Source organism: Lytechinus variegatus, chromosome 4 (genome assembly GCF_018143015.1).
Source record: "Lytechinus variegatus isolate NC3 chromosome 4, Lvar_3.0, whole genome shotgun sequence".
In the NCBI taxonomy this organism is placed as follows: Eukaryota; Metazoa; Echinodermata; class Echinoidea; order Temnopleuroida; family Toxopneustidae; genus Lytechinus; species Lytechinus variegatus.
The window spans coordinates 26,025,009-26,038,637 of NC_054743.1; the positions used below are offsets into that span (position 1 = coordinate 26,025,009).

The following is a 13,629-nucleotide window of genomic DNA, read 5'->3' on the forward strand; positions in this document are numbered from 1 at the left end:
GCATACATGTTTGTTCAATGTGATATGCCTACCCCATCATTTAAAGTAAAATCAAAGCAATCACAATTTCTTTTTGTAGTATAGACGCAACCAGCGGGTTAAGTCTGTAGATCATCGAGAGATTACATCATGATTGTTTTGCAAAATAGCGTGACATTTTGTGAAATATCCGGCTTATTCGTTAATGAAGGCATACAACATGGTTTTTGTTCTGAATGATTTGTTGAAGATACCATACCACTGTACATCACGACTATGGAGCCAAAAGTGTTTATGTAACAAAGATCACATTTCACGCTTCATCGCCTTGGCTGATGGGAATTGGGCTTTCATTATCTCAAGTTTAATCCCAAAGGCCCGAATTCACAAAGGTGGTTTTGAAAATCCACGGTTGAATCCATGGTTTATAGAGTTTCCTGTATGAATTACGCTTATTTTAGCACGTAATGGGTGCTTGTATAAAAAAATTCCAATGCTGATGCGCGCTTTTGTCACAGTGCGCCAAATTGACGCCTGTTACCATGGTTAGATATGCTATTTTATTCATGAGTCCACTCTTCAAACAGTGGACTCATGAATAAATACATGTAGCGTTGATAACCACGGCAACAGGCGGTAAAATAAGTGTAATTTATACAGGAAATCTGCATAAACCATGGACTCAAATGTGGGTGTTCAAAACCACCTTTGTGAATTGGGCCAAAGAGGTCCAATCAGACTAGAATCTCAAATTATAAAGCCAACTACATGTAGAATTGGTTGAGAACTATCTCTTATCTCAGACTGTTAAAATGTTGCCTTGGAATGTCAACCTGCACTTTGCATGATTAGAGAAGCATTTGAATGATAATGTTCCATGCACTTTATACTGACCTTCAGGGGAGTGTTTCATGGATAGTTTAGCCAGTGATTTTCACTGAAAATCCTTGCCTCAATCAGGCTGAGAGCAATTCAATCAGTGAAATTCACAAACAGGCCTTTTCATGAAGTGCTCCCCATAACACACATACTTGTTATAAATCCAACCCAAATAGAAAGTCATTCTGAAAGGAAAAAAAAGAATGGTGATATCTGTTTGGTTAAAAAGTGAATCATGATATATATAATTCTGAAGATATAAATCATTTCGTATTTGATAATCACTTCAGATCTAGTGAAGAGAAATTTAAGAGAAATCCACAAATTCCTTATACTTGTAATTTTACTGAAAAGCAGTATGATTTTTTTTGTAAGTCTGATCAGTGTTCATATCAAACTATAAGTTATAACAAACCTGGATCATGGATAGAATGTCATTACGTGTATGAGCTTTGAAAATCTCAAATATGTGAGGGTATAATTGCAAGAAACTTTAAAATTTACACCCAATTGCAAATTCCAATTGTAAATCTGCAATTGACAAATCAACTTTAATTACGTGTATAGCAAACTAATGCTGTGATATAAAGATGTTGACTAGCAATCGATTACATATTTAAAATTGATGTAAAATTACATGTGATTGATTTTTGCAAGTCTCTTGCAATGCCCCCTAACATTGATGTCTCGTGTCAATAGTTGTACCCATTATTTCCTAACCCTTTCATTTTCCCCCCTTTTGTTCATATTATTTTTTTTGTACCTTTAGCAACCCATGCCTGCAAACTCAGAATCCACCAATGATAAGCTGCCTACTGTAGCCTTTAACAGCCACTGACCAATCAGAAATCCCGTTCCTTACCAGCATCTTATGTTCCAGTATGTATGTTTTTTGTGTATGATGAATTGCATTGCTCTGTACGGAGGGGGCTATGTCCAATCATGTGTAGTGTTTCAGGCCAGGAAAACCTCATGCCTAAAACACCCTGGAGGGTCAAACCTGCCTATTGAGACCACCCAATAGAAACAGAAAATGTGACCTCTGTAGAGAGGTGGCCTTTATGTAAAAGTTCTCTAACACACATTCCTTTCATATGGAAAACAATTTTGATGGCCACTACAGACAGGTTTTCATAATAGACAGGTGGCTTCAAAGACAGGTTTGACTGTATCTTCTTTACACTATTTTCATACCTCAGTCACATTTGCTCTAAGGCGGCCTTGCGGCGAGTCGAAAACAGCCGTTTTATTCATTTTTATTCAAACCGCGTGTATGTAGCTGGTACAAAAAAGTTAAACGGCTGTTTTTTACTCGTATAGCAATTGTGACTGAGGTGTAACTTGTTCTCATGATATTCGTGGAAATATTTCAATACAGTTTGGTATCTCTCTCCGTTTGAAGATAATAGGTAATTTCACACTTTCAGAACAACTTACATGTACACTATAACTTCCAGGTCTTGGGTTCAAATCCTACTGCACCTCTTGAGTCTTTTGGCCAGGCGTTTATTGGCATTTGTCACTCTTCACCCAGGTGTAGTAAATGGGTACTCGGTAGAAAGGAATTTCTTGAATGTTTGAGCACCCGATCAGGGTAGCTGTGCTAAAACCGGGGTAAAAGTGTGAAGCCCTAGAAACATTTGCATTAAGCAATATATAAATGTTACATATTATTATTATGTAATCAAAAATTTAAGTGTGTATACATTTCCACCAAATATAATACAAAATAGTTAGATAGCATACATCCATTGCAATAGCCCTGAAAACAGTTCTTGGAAAGGGTACTTCAGGGGAATGTTAATGTAGGCTTTAACTGACTTTTTGCTCGGAGTCAATCGGATGCAAGGATTTCAGTAGCTTACAATTGTGTATACATTTCCACCAAATAGTTGGATAGCATACATTGTTTCATGAAGTGAGCCTGTTCAAGATCTTTCCCATTATGCAATTTGACAAGGTGCCACCAGTTTAGGACCCTTTTACTTTAGAAACATACTATTGATATTTGCAATCTATTGTAACTGTATACATTTTTTTACATAGACTTATAGTCAAAGCTGGTTTTACAAGTGATTGCATCTTGTTTGTGTTACAGGGTCCTGCATTGATTTGAATTTCTTTTCATGTTATTTACAAAGAACATAACAATCAGAAGGTCCTAATAAGATATGTTATCAGTTATTATCTCTGGGTGAGATTGGGTGGTCCTTTTTAGGACCAACACTTGCCCAAGAAAGGTACATGGTGTACCATGAAATCTACTACACTATTCTTCGCCATGGAAACCTTCAGAAGTTACAATACTATTATCTTTATCAATTTTTGTTCACTTCCAATTGGGTCTTGGAGCATGATTGTAGTACATGCATATTCATCAGTTACCATTTGTATGGTACTTGAAACCAAAACGATCATTATGAATCACTCCTGATTGGACATAGCCTAATAACTCAGTAACTTTGTTTGAAAATCTTGTAGTGTTTATGATTTGTAGAAATTTTGTACTTTTTGTTGTGCCATGTGCATGTATCTGGATGGTCATTTACTTCCTTTGCCTAAAAGCAATGAAAATACTGTTACTTAATAAAGTGAAAGGATAAATATTGAGAATGAAATACATATGTATATGTATGCATAGAGTAGGAGAAGCTCCCTTCTGAAAGAGGCAACTACACCACATACACTTTGAACACTCGTGTTCAAAACAAAGAAAAGTGTATCTAAATGTTCATGTATGTCAAGAGCTCAGTACTCCCAAAAGTGGCTTTAGTCCTTTTGGAAGGAACTTTGTCTTTATTCATGTTTTACCATATTCTTTCATGAATAATATGTTGGCAAAACAATTTTTTGTTCATGATAACCATCTGCTTTTGAATCAACATCAATATATACATGCACTAATCCTTGACCTGTTCACTAGTTAATTCTGTAATTCCCATAGGCTGTGTTCGTGAGCCACTTGGTTCCACCCTTTAGTGGGGTAATTGTCTTTATAACTTTGACTTTACTCTTTACTACTTTGACTTTTGCCCTCAGCAAGCAATACCACGTTCCAGTCTGACGACCAGCTCTTCTTCCGATAGCAGCACTTACGAGAGCTGCTCAGAGGATCGTCCCATCTCCCGGCATCACCCCAGACCAGCACACCCAGTCTCCTTCCTCCAGCTGTCCGATCTGTCAACGACATCCTCCATACACAGCAATAAAGACTCCATGGTGTCCCCGACCAACAGCAATGCATCCACGTTGCGGTATTCAGCAGCTCTCAACTCGGTCAACTCCACGTCGTCACCCCCCGCACAGCAGCAGCACGAGATGCAGCCCCTACTGCCTGCCGGGCACAGAGAGGAACCCCGTGACTCGAGAGCGGAAGACAATCCGGGTTCGTCGCAACCGTCTCCTGCGGATATGACATCTAGTGATGATGCTTTCCAGACCCACAGTCAATGCGGGATCTTGAAGTTGAGTTCAGTATAGCACCTTGTAACTGGTGTATTTTGTGGTGTTCAGCAGGACTTCCATGCCATGGCATAATTTATATTTACACCAATTTCATATAATGCTAACACCTTCTAGCCACGATGCCTTCCAGCTTCTGTCTGATGTGTAGGATCTGATACCACCTTTCAGTTTCAATGGGTGTTTGCTTTGGTGTTTCGCTGGACTTCCATGCCATGGCTTTTAAATTAACACCATTTACATATTATGTGTGATGCCATTGACACATTCTAAACACCAAGGAATGTATGCTTTCATCTGTGCAGCTAAGTAAAGGTTAACATTGATGTGATATCATCAACTTGTTCATCTATCAAAACAATTAGTGGAATTTGTTTCCAGGAAGTAGGATGAGTATTCATCCAGTGAATAACTTCAATTTTGGTGTTGATTTGAAGTTCAGTGTTGAACTTTTGGTGTCAATGTTACAGTGTATTCTAAAAATTTAATATGAAGCTGAGATGCATCTCATTTGGTTTAGAGTTAATGTGCTTTGGATCATTTTGTTAACTCACATGAGGTGTTGGAGCTAGGCAAGGCAAGGCAGTCTTTAGTATGATTCGAACACTAACACCAACTTTAACACCAGTGTCAACACCAAAATCACCCATTACCATTTGAGGAAGAATTAGATATGTATGGATTAGTGGGTCCATTCATTATACATGTTTTGAAAATCCAAACTCACCGAGTCATTATTAAAATGTGTACACTAAGTACTTGTACATTTCTGGATTCATTTTGAGCGATCATGCATCATTAAGCTAAGCACTTTTATGAGCTTTTGATTATTTGATGATTTTGAGTGTTTATTTTTTTCACTCACCCAAGCACCTTAGTGAACACCTAATTGTTTAGATGTTTTGCGGTCTGCAAATTAGTGTGAATAATTGAAAAATGTCTAACCAAAACCAAAACCGAACACCTTTCCTCATTTGAAGATACCACAAAGTGCTTTATTCTGTGTCAAACTAAGGTTTAATCCAAACCAGAAGTATTACACCTCTACATTCAATCTAATGTGTGTATACAATCCAAATTTATGAAATTCCAATACCATTGTGGTGAGAGTTACAATGTAGGACTCACTGTTTTTTTTTTTGTTTTCATTGTCAAATTTATTACAAAATATTACACTCTGGCTTTTGTTTCGTGTTGCAGTGTTGCTCTCTACAATTTGCCTTCATAAAGATCCATTCCCTATCATTTCGAATCAAAGGCTCAGAGAACTTCCACAGGGAAAAAAATGATGCCGTAGGTACTGCATGCATTTTACTGCTTTCGTTGGATCTCTACTAGGTCGCATGTAAGGTACAGGTATAGAGAAATGAAGCGATGTCACAAAAACTTTTTTTTCTGCATTTCAGTGTTTTTCAAACCATATCTTGGGGGAGCGTGGTAAAAAATATTCACAGCCCAAGTTAGGTGTGAATATGTATGCGAGTGCCCAGGATGTGGCCATATGAATATCTATTAGACCAATTGAATTCAATGTACATGTAAATGGGCCTGGTTCTAGTAAGTTATGAATCGAGTCAATTAATATCACTTTCTCCGGTGCAGACCAGGCTCGGGCTAAGTAGTAAAATTTTGAGTTTATGAATGCTGCTGGCTAAAATAGGCAGCGCTATGCGAAGGCTATTTTGGTGCTACATTTATCAGCACCAGACCAGCGTCATCGTAAAAGTAGCACGGCCATGCTACAGTTACTTGTGGTGCAAACAATTGAGTGCGGGTCGGGTGCAGACCAAAAAATCATGAGCTACCAAAAATGGTATAACACTGATTTCAATGTGTATAAGGTCTTCATTAGGCCATACCTTGGGCCAGCATGAACCAATTCCTCTCCAACTTGGGGTGTTGAGGGTTTTTTTTCCATTGTACTTTTCCTTTATGTGGTCATGAACATGCTGAAATGCTTAAAAAGAAATTGATGATATCACAATTTCTTGATTGCTGCTGTTGCTGGAGGGGGGGGGGAGGTCAAAGCTTTACATATAAAATAGTTCAGTATTGAGTAGGGTGATTTTAAACAGGGTTGCCGTAATGCTTTATCCAATGAAAAAAAGTCTTCCCTTGGGCAAGGATTGAGGATGGGACGTCATAGTCTGTTAGCACAGACTCAAATTTGATGCTTTAAAAAAAAATTATGCTACAGTGTATGCCTAGAGTGAAGACTAGCTAGAGTCACCCTTAAAGGTCAAGTCCACCTCAGAAAAATGTTGATTTGAATCAATAGAGAAAAATCAGACAAGCACAATCCTGAAAATTTCATCAAAATCGGATGTAAAATAAGAAAGTTATGACATTTCAAACTTTCGCTTACCAGTTACATCCAAATGAGAGAGTCGATGATGTCACTCACTATTTCTTTTGTTTTTTATTGTTTGAATTATGCAATATTTCAATTTTTACGAATTTGACGATTAGTACCTCCTTGCCTGAAGCACAAAATGTTAAAATAATGGAATTCCATGTGTTCAGGGAGGAATAAAACTTCATTTCACATGACAATGACGAGAAAATCAAAATATTTCATATTTCATATAATAAAATACAAAAGAAATAGTGAGTGATGTCATCAATTCTCTCATTTGGATGTAACTGGCTCGTTCATATAACTATTTTGTTGAAAATAAGCGAAACTTTAAAATGCCATAACTTTCTTATTTAACATCCGATTTTGACAAAATTTTCAGTGTTATGCTTGTTGGATTTTTCTCTTTTTATTCAAATCAAGTTTTTGTTGGGGTGGACTTGTCCTTTAACTGTCTGTCTCTGTCAAAGCAGTGCATGAATGAATCTAGTCTTACTACTTCAGACTCTGCATTATGCACCAAACCAAAGGTTTTTGATTCCAGACTATGGACATCAATAGATTGGTTTTGAATTAAAGTCATGTTTTCCTTAAAGCTTGAAAAACAACATTATTCCCCCCCCCCCTCAATGTAGCAAAGGTCTATACTCATTCTTTCTATATATTGAAAAGCCCCAAAACAGCATGGCAGTTTTAATAAGGGATGCACCAAATGATGTGTTTCGTTAGGGAGAAAAGCGGTTGTAACTAGAAAGTACTGAGCTAGAATAATGTACATTAATATTTCAAACATGTGTGTCCTTAATGTGTACTCTCGGTCTAAAATAATTTCATGTGAATATAAAGAATCTTTCAAGATTTACATTTATATAATATGTATATATTTGTATATTGTATACATAAGACTAGATGACAAACTATTTTGTATACAAGAAAATGAAGAAATGGACAAAACCAAGATATTTTACTCTCTTGAATTTGAAAATCCAAACAAGATTCATGTATTTGCATATTTTGTTACAGAAAGTCTTTCTGTTAAACATTGAGTAATCATGGTTTTATATTCAAGTGATTTAGAAAAGCTAACGTTTGTTGAAAAAATATTTTAGGTTACGTTACTATCCCTCCAGCTGGTGAAATTGTGTTCTGTTTTTTTTCTTTGTTTTCATATATAGTTTAAAATTAGTGTGCAATTGTAGTGAATTTGCACAATTATTTATGATTAAAAGTTCATATTTCGTTCCAAAAAGGTTTTTTGCTGATTTACAATTTTCAAAAGATTTAATTCAGCAATACCACAGTGTGCAAGTAGGCCTACAATGGTCACATTCAGTGTGGGGAACCAAGATAAATATTATATATAAATGATAAACAAGGTACAATAAATAGGTGACAAGTGAGACCTTCAACAGGGTATTACTTTCAGTGTACTTCTATATTTTCAGATTAAATGAAAATAAGATGCTCGTAATTACATAGTGATTAAAGATAATGTAGCTTTGAACAAAACTGTGAAATATACGTTTAGATACAGATTCATGGGTTACCTATCACAAACTATGAAGTAAATTCATCATGATAAAATAGTTTGGTATTTAACCCTAAAACCCTCTCAACATTTTGCACAACCATTCCGCTGCGCAAATTTTTTTGACAAAGCTGCTCGCTGACTTTTTACTTTGAAGTCTTGCGCATCTTTCGAGACCAAAATTTACGATGCCCGGGGTATGTGTCTGAAAAATAATGCAACATTACTTATGGTTTGATTTTTAAACTGACCAGTATTATTGCCTTGGCAAGATGATGTGCATTTTATGTTGTAGGACTCTCATACCAAACTTGCAAAATCATTTCATAAGACCTTAGATATTTAGTCCTTCTTTTCCAGTTATGTATAAAATATAATACATTTATTGAATGATGGAAATATTACTTGCAATTTTGAAAGTTTTGATACAACAAGCAATACTAAACAATATAAATGGGTGTAAGGTATTTCTTTCCACATTGATACAAAGACTGCCAAATGTGCCCATACTATAGAATTAAGAATGACTGCTCTTTTAGTAATGTTACATTTTTCAAATGCTTTATGCAAATTTGGTCTCAAAAGTTGCAAGGAACTTCAAAGAAAATATGCATGAAACTTTGTAATTTGGTCCTAAAACGTAGAGGGGCCATTATAAGCCCCTCCCTCCCCCCCCCCCCTTCCTCCTCAGACTAGTAGCGTTAACATGTCAGTATACTAGTCAAACAGTGATAACATACTAAAATGGACAAAATTTGATCTATTCAACAAAATAAAAGCCTAGATTTGTTGTCCATTCATTTGCTCCAGTTGAAAAATACAAATATATTTTGTAGTTGTTGAAAAAAATTAAACATGATTTAATATTTATTTGATATACATACAATACTAAGGACTTGATTTTGGACTTAAAAAATGTTTTATGTGTGATTTCTTCTCCAAATATTGATATTTTTGCTGGTAATCAAAAATCAAAATATTGCCCATTAAATCAAATGCTACTTTCCCACATTGTCAGAGGTTCAATCAGATTATTATTTTGCGTTATGATATGAGCCGATTCAATCTACATTTTTATCTGCTCAATAGCCGCTTTGGTTGATTTTATATCATGGGGAAAAGAAACAATACATTTATCTAAAAACTCAATTTGATTGCTCTGTTAATGAGAAATGATAGTATTTATTATTATGTAGAGATGTGATGTGTTGATCTTATGTGTATATATTGTTTTTTTATTTTAAACTCGTATATTTCAGCCTACTTTTAAAAAAGAAACTCCATGAGCTATTGGAGCTTTGTCCCGTTTCTCAAACTTTGTGATCAATTGAATGACAAAATTCTGTTATAAGCTCTGGAAATGAAAATGGTGTAATTTGATTGATCAGGAGCAAATTCATTATAATTTGAGCATTTCCTTTTTACACTATTTGGCCTTATATGGCATGTATCAAATCTATGGGAAACTTCAGCTGATGTTAGGTCTCTTTCTCTCCAAACCATCAGGTGATTTTAAACTGCCTCGATCACAAGAATCCCTGTTAAATTACAAGAATTTTTTTTTAGGCAAGAAAAAATACCCGTTAATTATTCCCACATTCACACTGCCCCGAAACATACCCTTTGGGACAAGTTCCTGAAGCATGCGCAGTATACGGTCTGATAAACAAGCAAGGCGCGAGATTCAAAATCACTAGCTCAGCAGCCACGCACGGCGCTCTACATGCAGTGCTTAAAGTTCCTGTACTTTGCATTCACATTGCCAAAATACATGTGACCTTGGAAAAATCCCCGCGAAAGTTCTTTTAATTTTGACAAGTACCTACTATTTAGCGGATAATTATGCATAATTTGCTTTCACATTTCCAAAATACCTGGAACTGACGAACTTCAGGCGGTCTGAAAATACCTATCATGTGGTAACAGCTGTGAATTGCACACTATTCCTAAACCCAGTTCTTCACAGGGGCACTTGTGATATAAACAGCTGTGCCCCATAAATTCATATCCATTGCTGCTATCTCTCCCTCGAATTTTTGTTCCTAAGGGTGTGTTCAATGTTGATTTTCAAATTTTAACAGCAAGTTAAATTATGATTGAAAACTTAATTCCAAAACACCGAACACAAACACGATCAGCGGTGCACTGTTCAATGTCGAAAATTTAAAGCCGTTTATATGTTGCTCATCTTTAAATTTCCCGCTTCCATTAGCGCAGCTTCAGTGCTCAGTTCGAACCATCACAAGAAAGGTCAGTTCTGACACCCGATTGTGTAGGCTTCCACTGCGAGAGCAAATTTAAAGGTGTTCAAAACGCGATTGTGTTCAATATCGCATTTGAGATGCTCAAGGTCGTCAATTTGAGCTTATCGAGTTTGCAAACTCATATTTTTTTACGTTTAAAGTTTCCTCTGAATCGTGATTTGAAAGGCGTTTACTTTTACGACCAGGAATATTGGACATTAAACACACCCTTTGTTTCTCATATCTACGTTTTATTATCCATGTTGCCATTTAAATTTGGAAACCGACATTGAATACACCCTAAGCCTCTAGATTGAGAGGTGAAAGGGGAGTAAAGAGAGATCTCCGCTGAGAAATCTTTGTGATTCGGGGAATTCCCTTTTGACAATAGCTTCGGAATGTTTCATGTAGCACGTAGTCAGTGAGTTGTTCTGCGCCAATCAGATGCGAGGTATTCAGTAGTTTATATCAGTTGTGACCGAGATGTGAAAAACACATATTTGCTATAAATCTATGCCTGGGGGAAAATTAATATCATGCCATCCAAGTGAGGGTTCATACGTTCAATACATTTCCAACGAAATATATTTTTGTATTGTGTGTAGGAGGCCGTTCTCATTACGCTTTCTAAAACTAGTTTACTGGAAACCGATTCAGAAAACCGATTTGGAAGATCGCTTTGCTAGCGTTCCCACTTGATCACACGAAAATGGTTCTCAAAATAATTTCGCGTAATGCGCTCTTGTTGCTATGGATACGCTCTCAGTGGGGTGACACATTTCGCACGAAATTCGAACCACAGCGGAGGCATTCCACATACAGTGTGTGGAGTAGCGCGCTCAAAATGTAGGGAGATCGCTTACCGAAGAACATTGTCCTCACGCTAAAACCAGTTTAACGAGGCAAAGTGATCTTGAAAACTACATCGCGAGGTGGTTTTCCAAACTGGTTAAGAAGATCGCTTCAAAGACCACTTCGACTGTTCTCACTACGCGTTAAACTAGTTTCCAGTAAACTAGTTTTAGGAATGTAGTGAGAACAGCCTCTAGGGGTTTCATTTCCTGGTACTTGATATAGATGAAGATCACGGTTTGAAGAATGTGTTTGAAAAATCATGTGATTCAATAAATCCCAGTGTCAAATTCGTATTTGTTATTTAATCTAATTCATGTCGTGCAATCTCGATTTGGTTAATATGATGATACAAAAACGGCATGTGTTGATTGATTAATCAGGCTCCACGTTTGTGTTCTGGGGTAAATTTTCACAGAATTCAGCAAGAATATTGAATCCAGAGAATTTTACTGAATTTTAGGGAAACAAAGATGGAGTTTTGACAAATATGCAAGAAAAATCCCACAAAAATCAAAGAAAAATGCAATAAAACAAATCCATGCATCAGTCTAAGACACACAAATTCCAGGTAGCCTACATTCACGCAGACAAAGCTGGGTGAACATGTATTAAACTGAACAGGTTTGATCTGCAGATTTTTCACTGATGCATGGATTTGTTTTATTGAATTTTCTTGCATATTAATGGAAACCTAAATCTTTCTAAGGTTTCACCACTGAATTACCAAAATGAATGCATTATTATACTTTCTTTAGTCTTATCTCTAAAGACCATACATCTATATTTAGAACAACATAGAACACATAATTTGCATTTCAGAGAACAGAAAATATGAGATTAAGAAATTTGTTTCGGGAAGAATGTTTAAACTGTTTCAACACGTGGACTAAACAAAACATGGGTGAAATGCTGAATATGGCCAGCTCTGTCAATCTATATCTTGTAGATACTTTCAAGTTTTGAAAGGAATACTGGCTTGAAAATAAATTTCCCATAAAGCATGCTATATGGTCCCACATTGTAATACTTAATGGAGTGAGTTTTGATATTTCATTCATAGCATCTTTGTCACCTTTATTATTATTTGTAATGTTCGTTGATTATGTTGATATTTACTTAAAATGTCCAAATTTGAAGTCCAATGATTGAAGATTACTCATATTATTTAATCACTGGGTATTAGCAGGCAATTTGAAATTAATTGAATTGAATTGAATTTGATGTTTATCACTCTGTTGTAAGTCAGATTTACAATGTCACAACAGCTCTTCACTGGGTGCGGTTTCATAAACCTACTTATTGTAATTGTCAGAATTTGAAAAGAAAAATAAAAGATGCATGCAATTGCTCAAAACCACCTGCAGTTTGGTCACCATGTTTGACCTGTATTGAATGTATTTGAAAACGATGTTTATTAGGACCCCGGCGTACAACTCGGGTGTCATCATAGTTTAAGCTTTTAATTTTGCAATGTGATACTGTGACAATGGGTTTGTTGATGTGAAAACATCCTTATTCGATAATCCTATCTCGGAGTTTACTATATTAAACATTGAATCCATCCTATACGCAGATTTTGTGTATAAAGTAAGTACGCATATTTCCTGCATATATTAAAAAATGCCAAATGCTGATGCGTGCTTTTGTCACAGTGCACAAATTGATGCCTGTTGCTATGGTTGAGTATGCTATTTTATTAACGAGTTCCCCATTTTGAATTAATGAATTCAGTTTTCAAAAGAGTATAGCCTACTCAACCAGTCGCTTTGTAATTGTAAGAAAAGTGATGAACTCAGAATGTTCATATTATATTGACAAACACATATGGGCATTTCTCTACAAAGGTTAAAAAAAACCAGGGACTTCTGATATTTAAAGAATTATATTTGAAACTGTTCTCAATTTTTGACAGTAGTAAATTGTTAACCCAAGATTGTTTTGCAAAACATAATTAAAAGTTTTGTGTGAATAAATCATTTCATTATATATACAGTTGCCTTTCTGCAATTTTCATTACATGGTATAATGGGTCCTATTGACAATTGTCTTACAAATCATTCATTGCTAGATAATCATGGTGGTGGTTTTAATGGCTGTTCTTCAGGCGTTTTTGAGCAAATGCAAACATTTTTTAATCCCATTTCTACTGTATTGTTACTACATGTATAGAGTGTGGATGCAATTTTCTTGGATTTTATGATCTTGTATTGAAATTTGTGAAAATAAAGTGAAACTACCAAATTTATTATCTTTCTAATTCATTGTATTTGGGGTGATTTCTTTGTGTTCATTGTCAGTTGTGGGATGGGGCAGATTTTGGCACTATG

The 13,629-nt window shown here is 35.8% G+C and overlaps 1 protein-coding gene across 1 annotated transcript in view; it reads left to right on the forward strand.

Annotated features, from left to right (window-relative positions):
* LOC121413698 (palmitoyltransferase ZDHHC9-like) overlaps positions 1–5,591 on the forward strand; it is a 53,815-nt gene extending 48,224 nt beyond the window's left edge. Inside the window, exon 10 of the mRNA XM_041606623.1 lies at positions 3,898–5,591. Within this exon, the coding sequence (XP_041462557.1) occupies positions 3,898–4,338 (441 nt within the window). The 3' untranslated portion in view covers positions 4,339–5,591. The remainder of the gene's footprint in view (positions 1–3,897) is intronic.
* Positions 5,592–13,629: the final 8,038 nt, after the last annotated feature.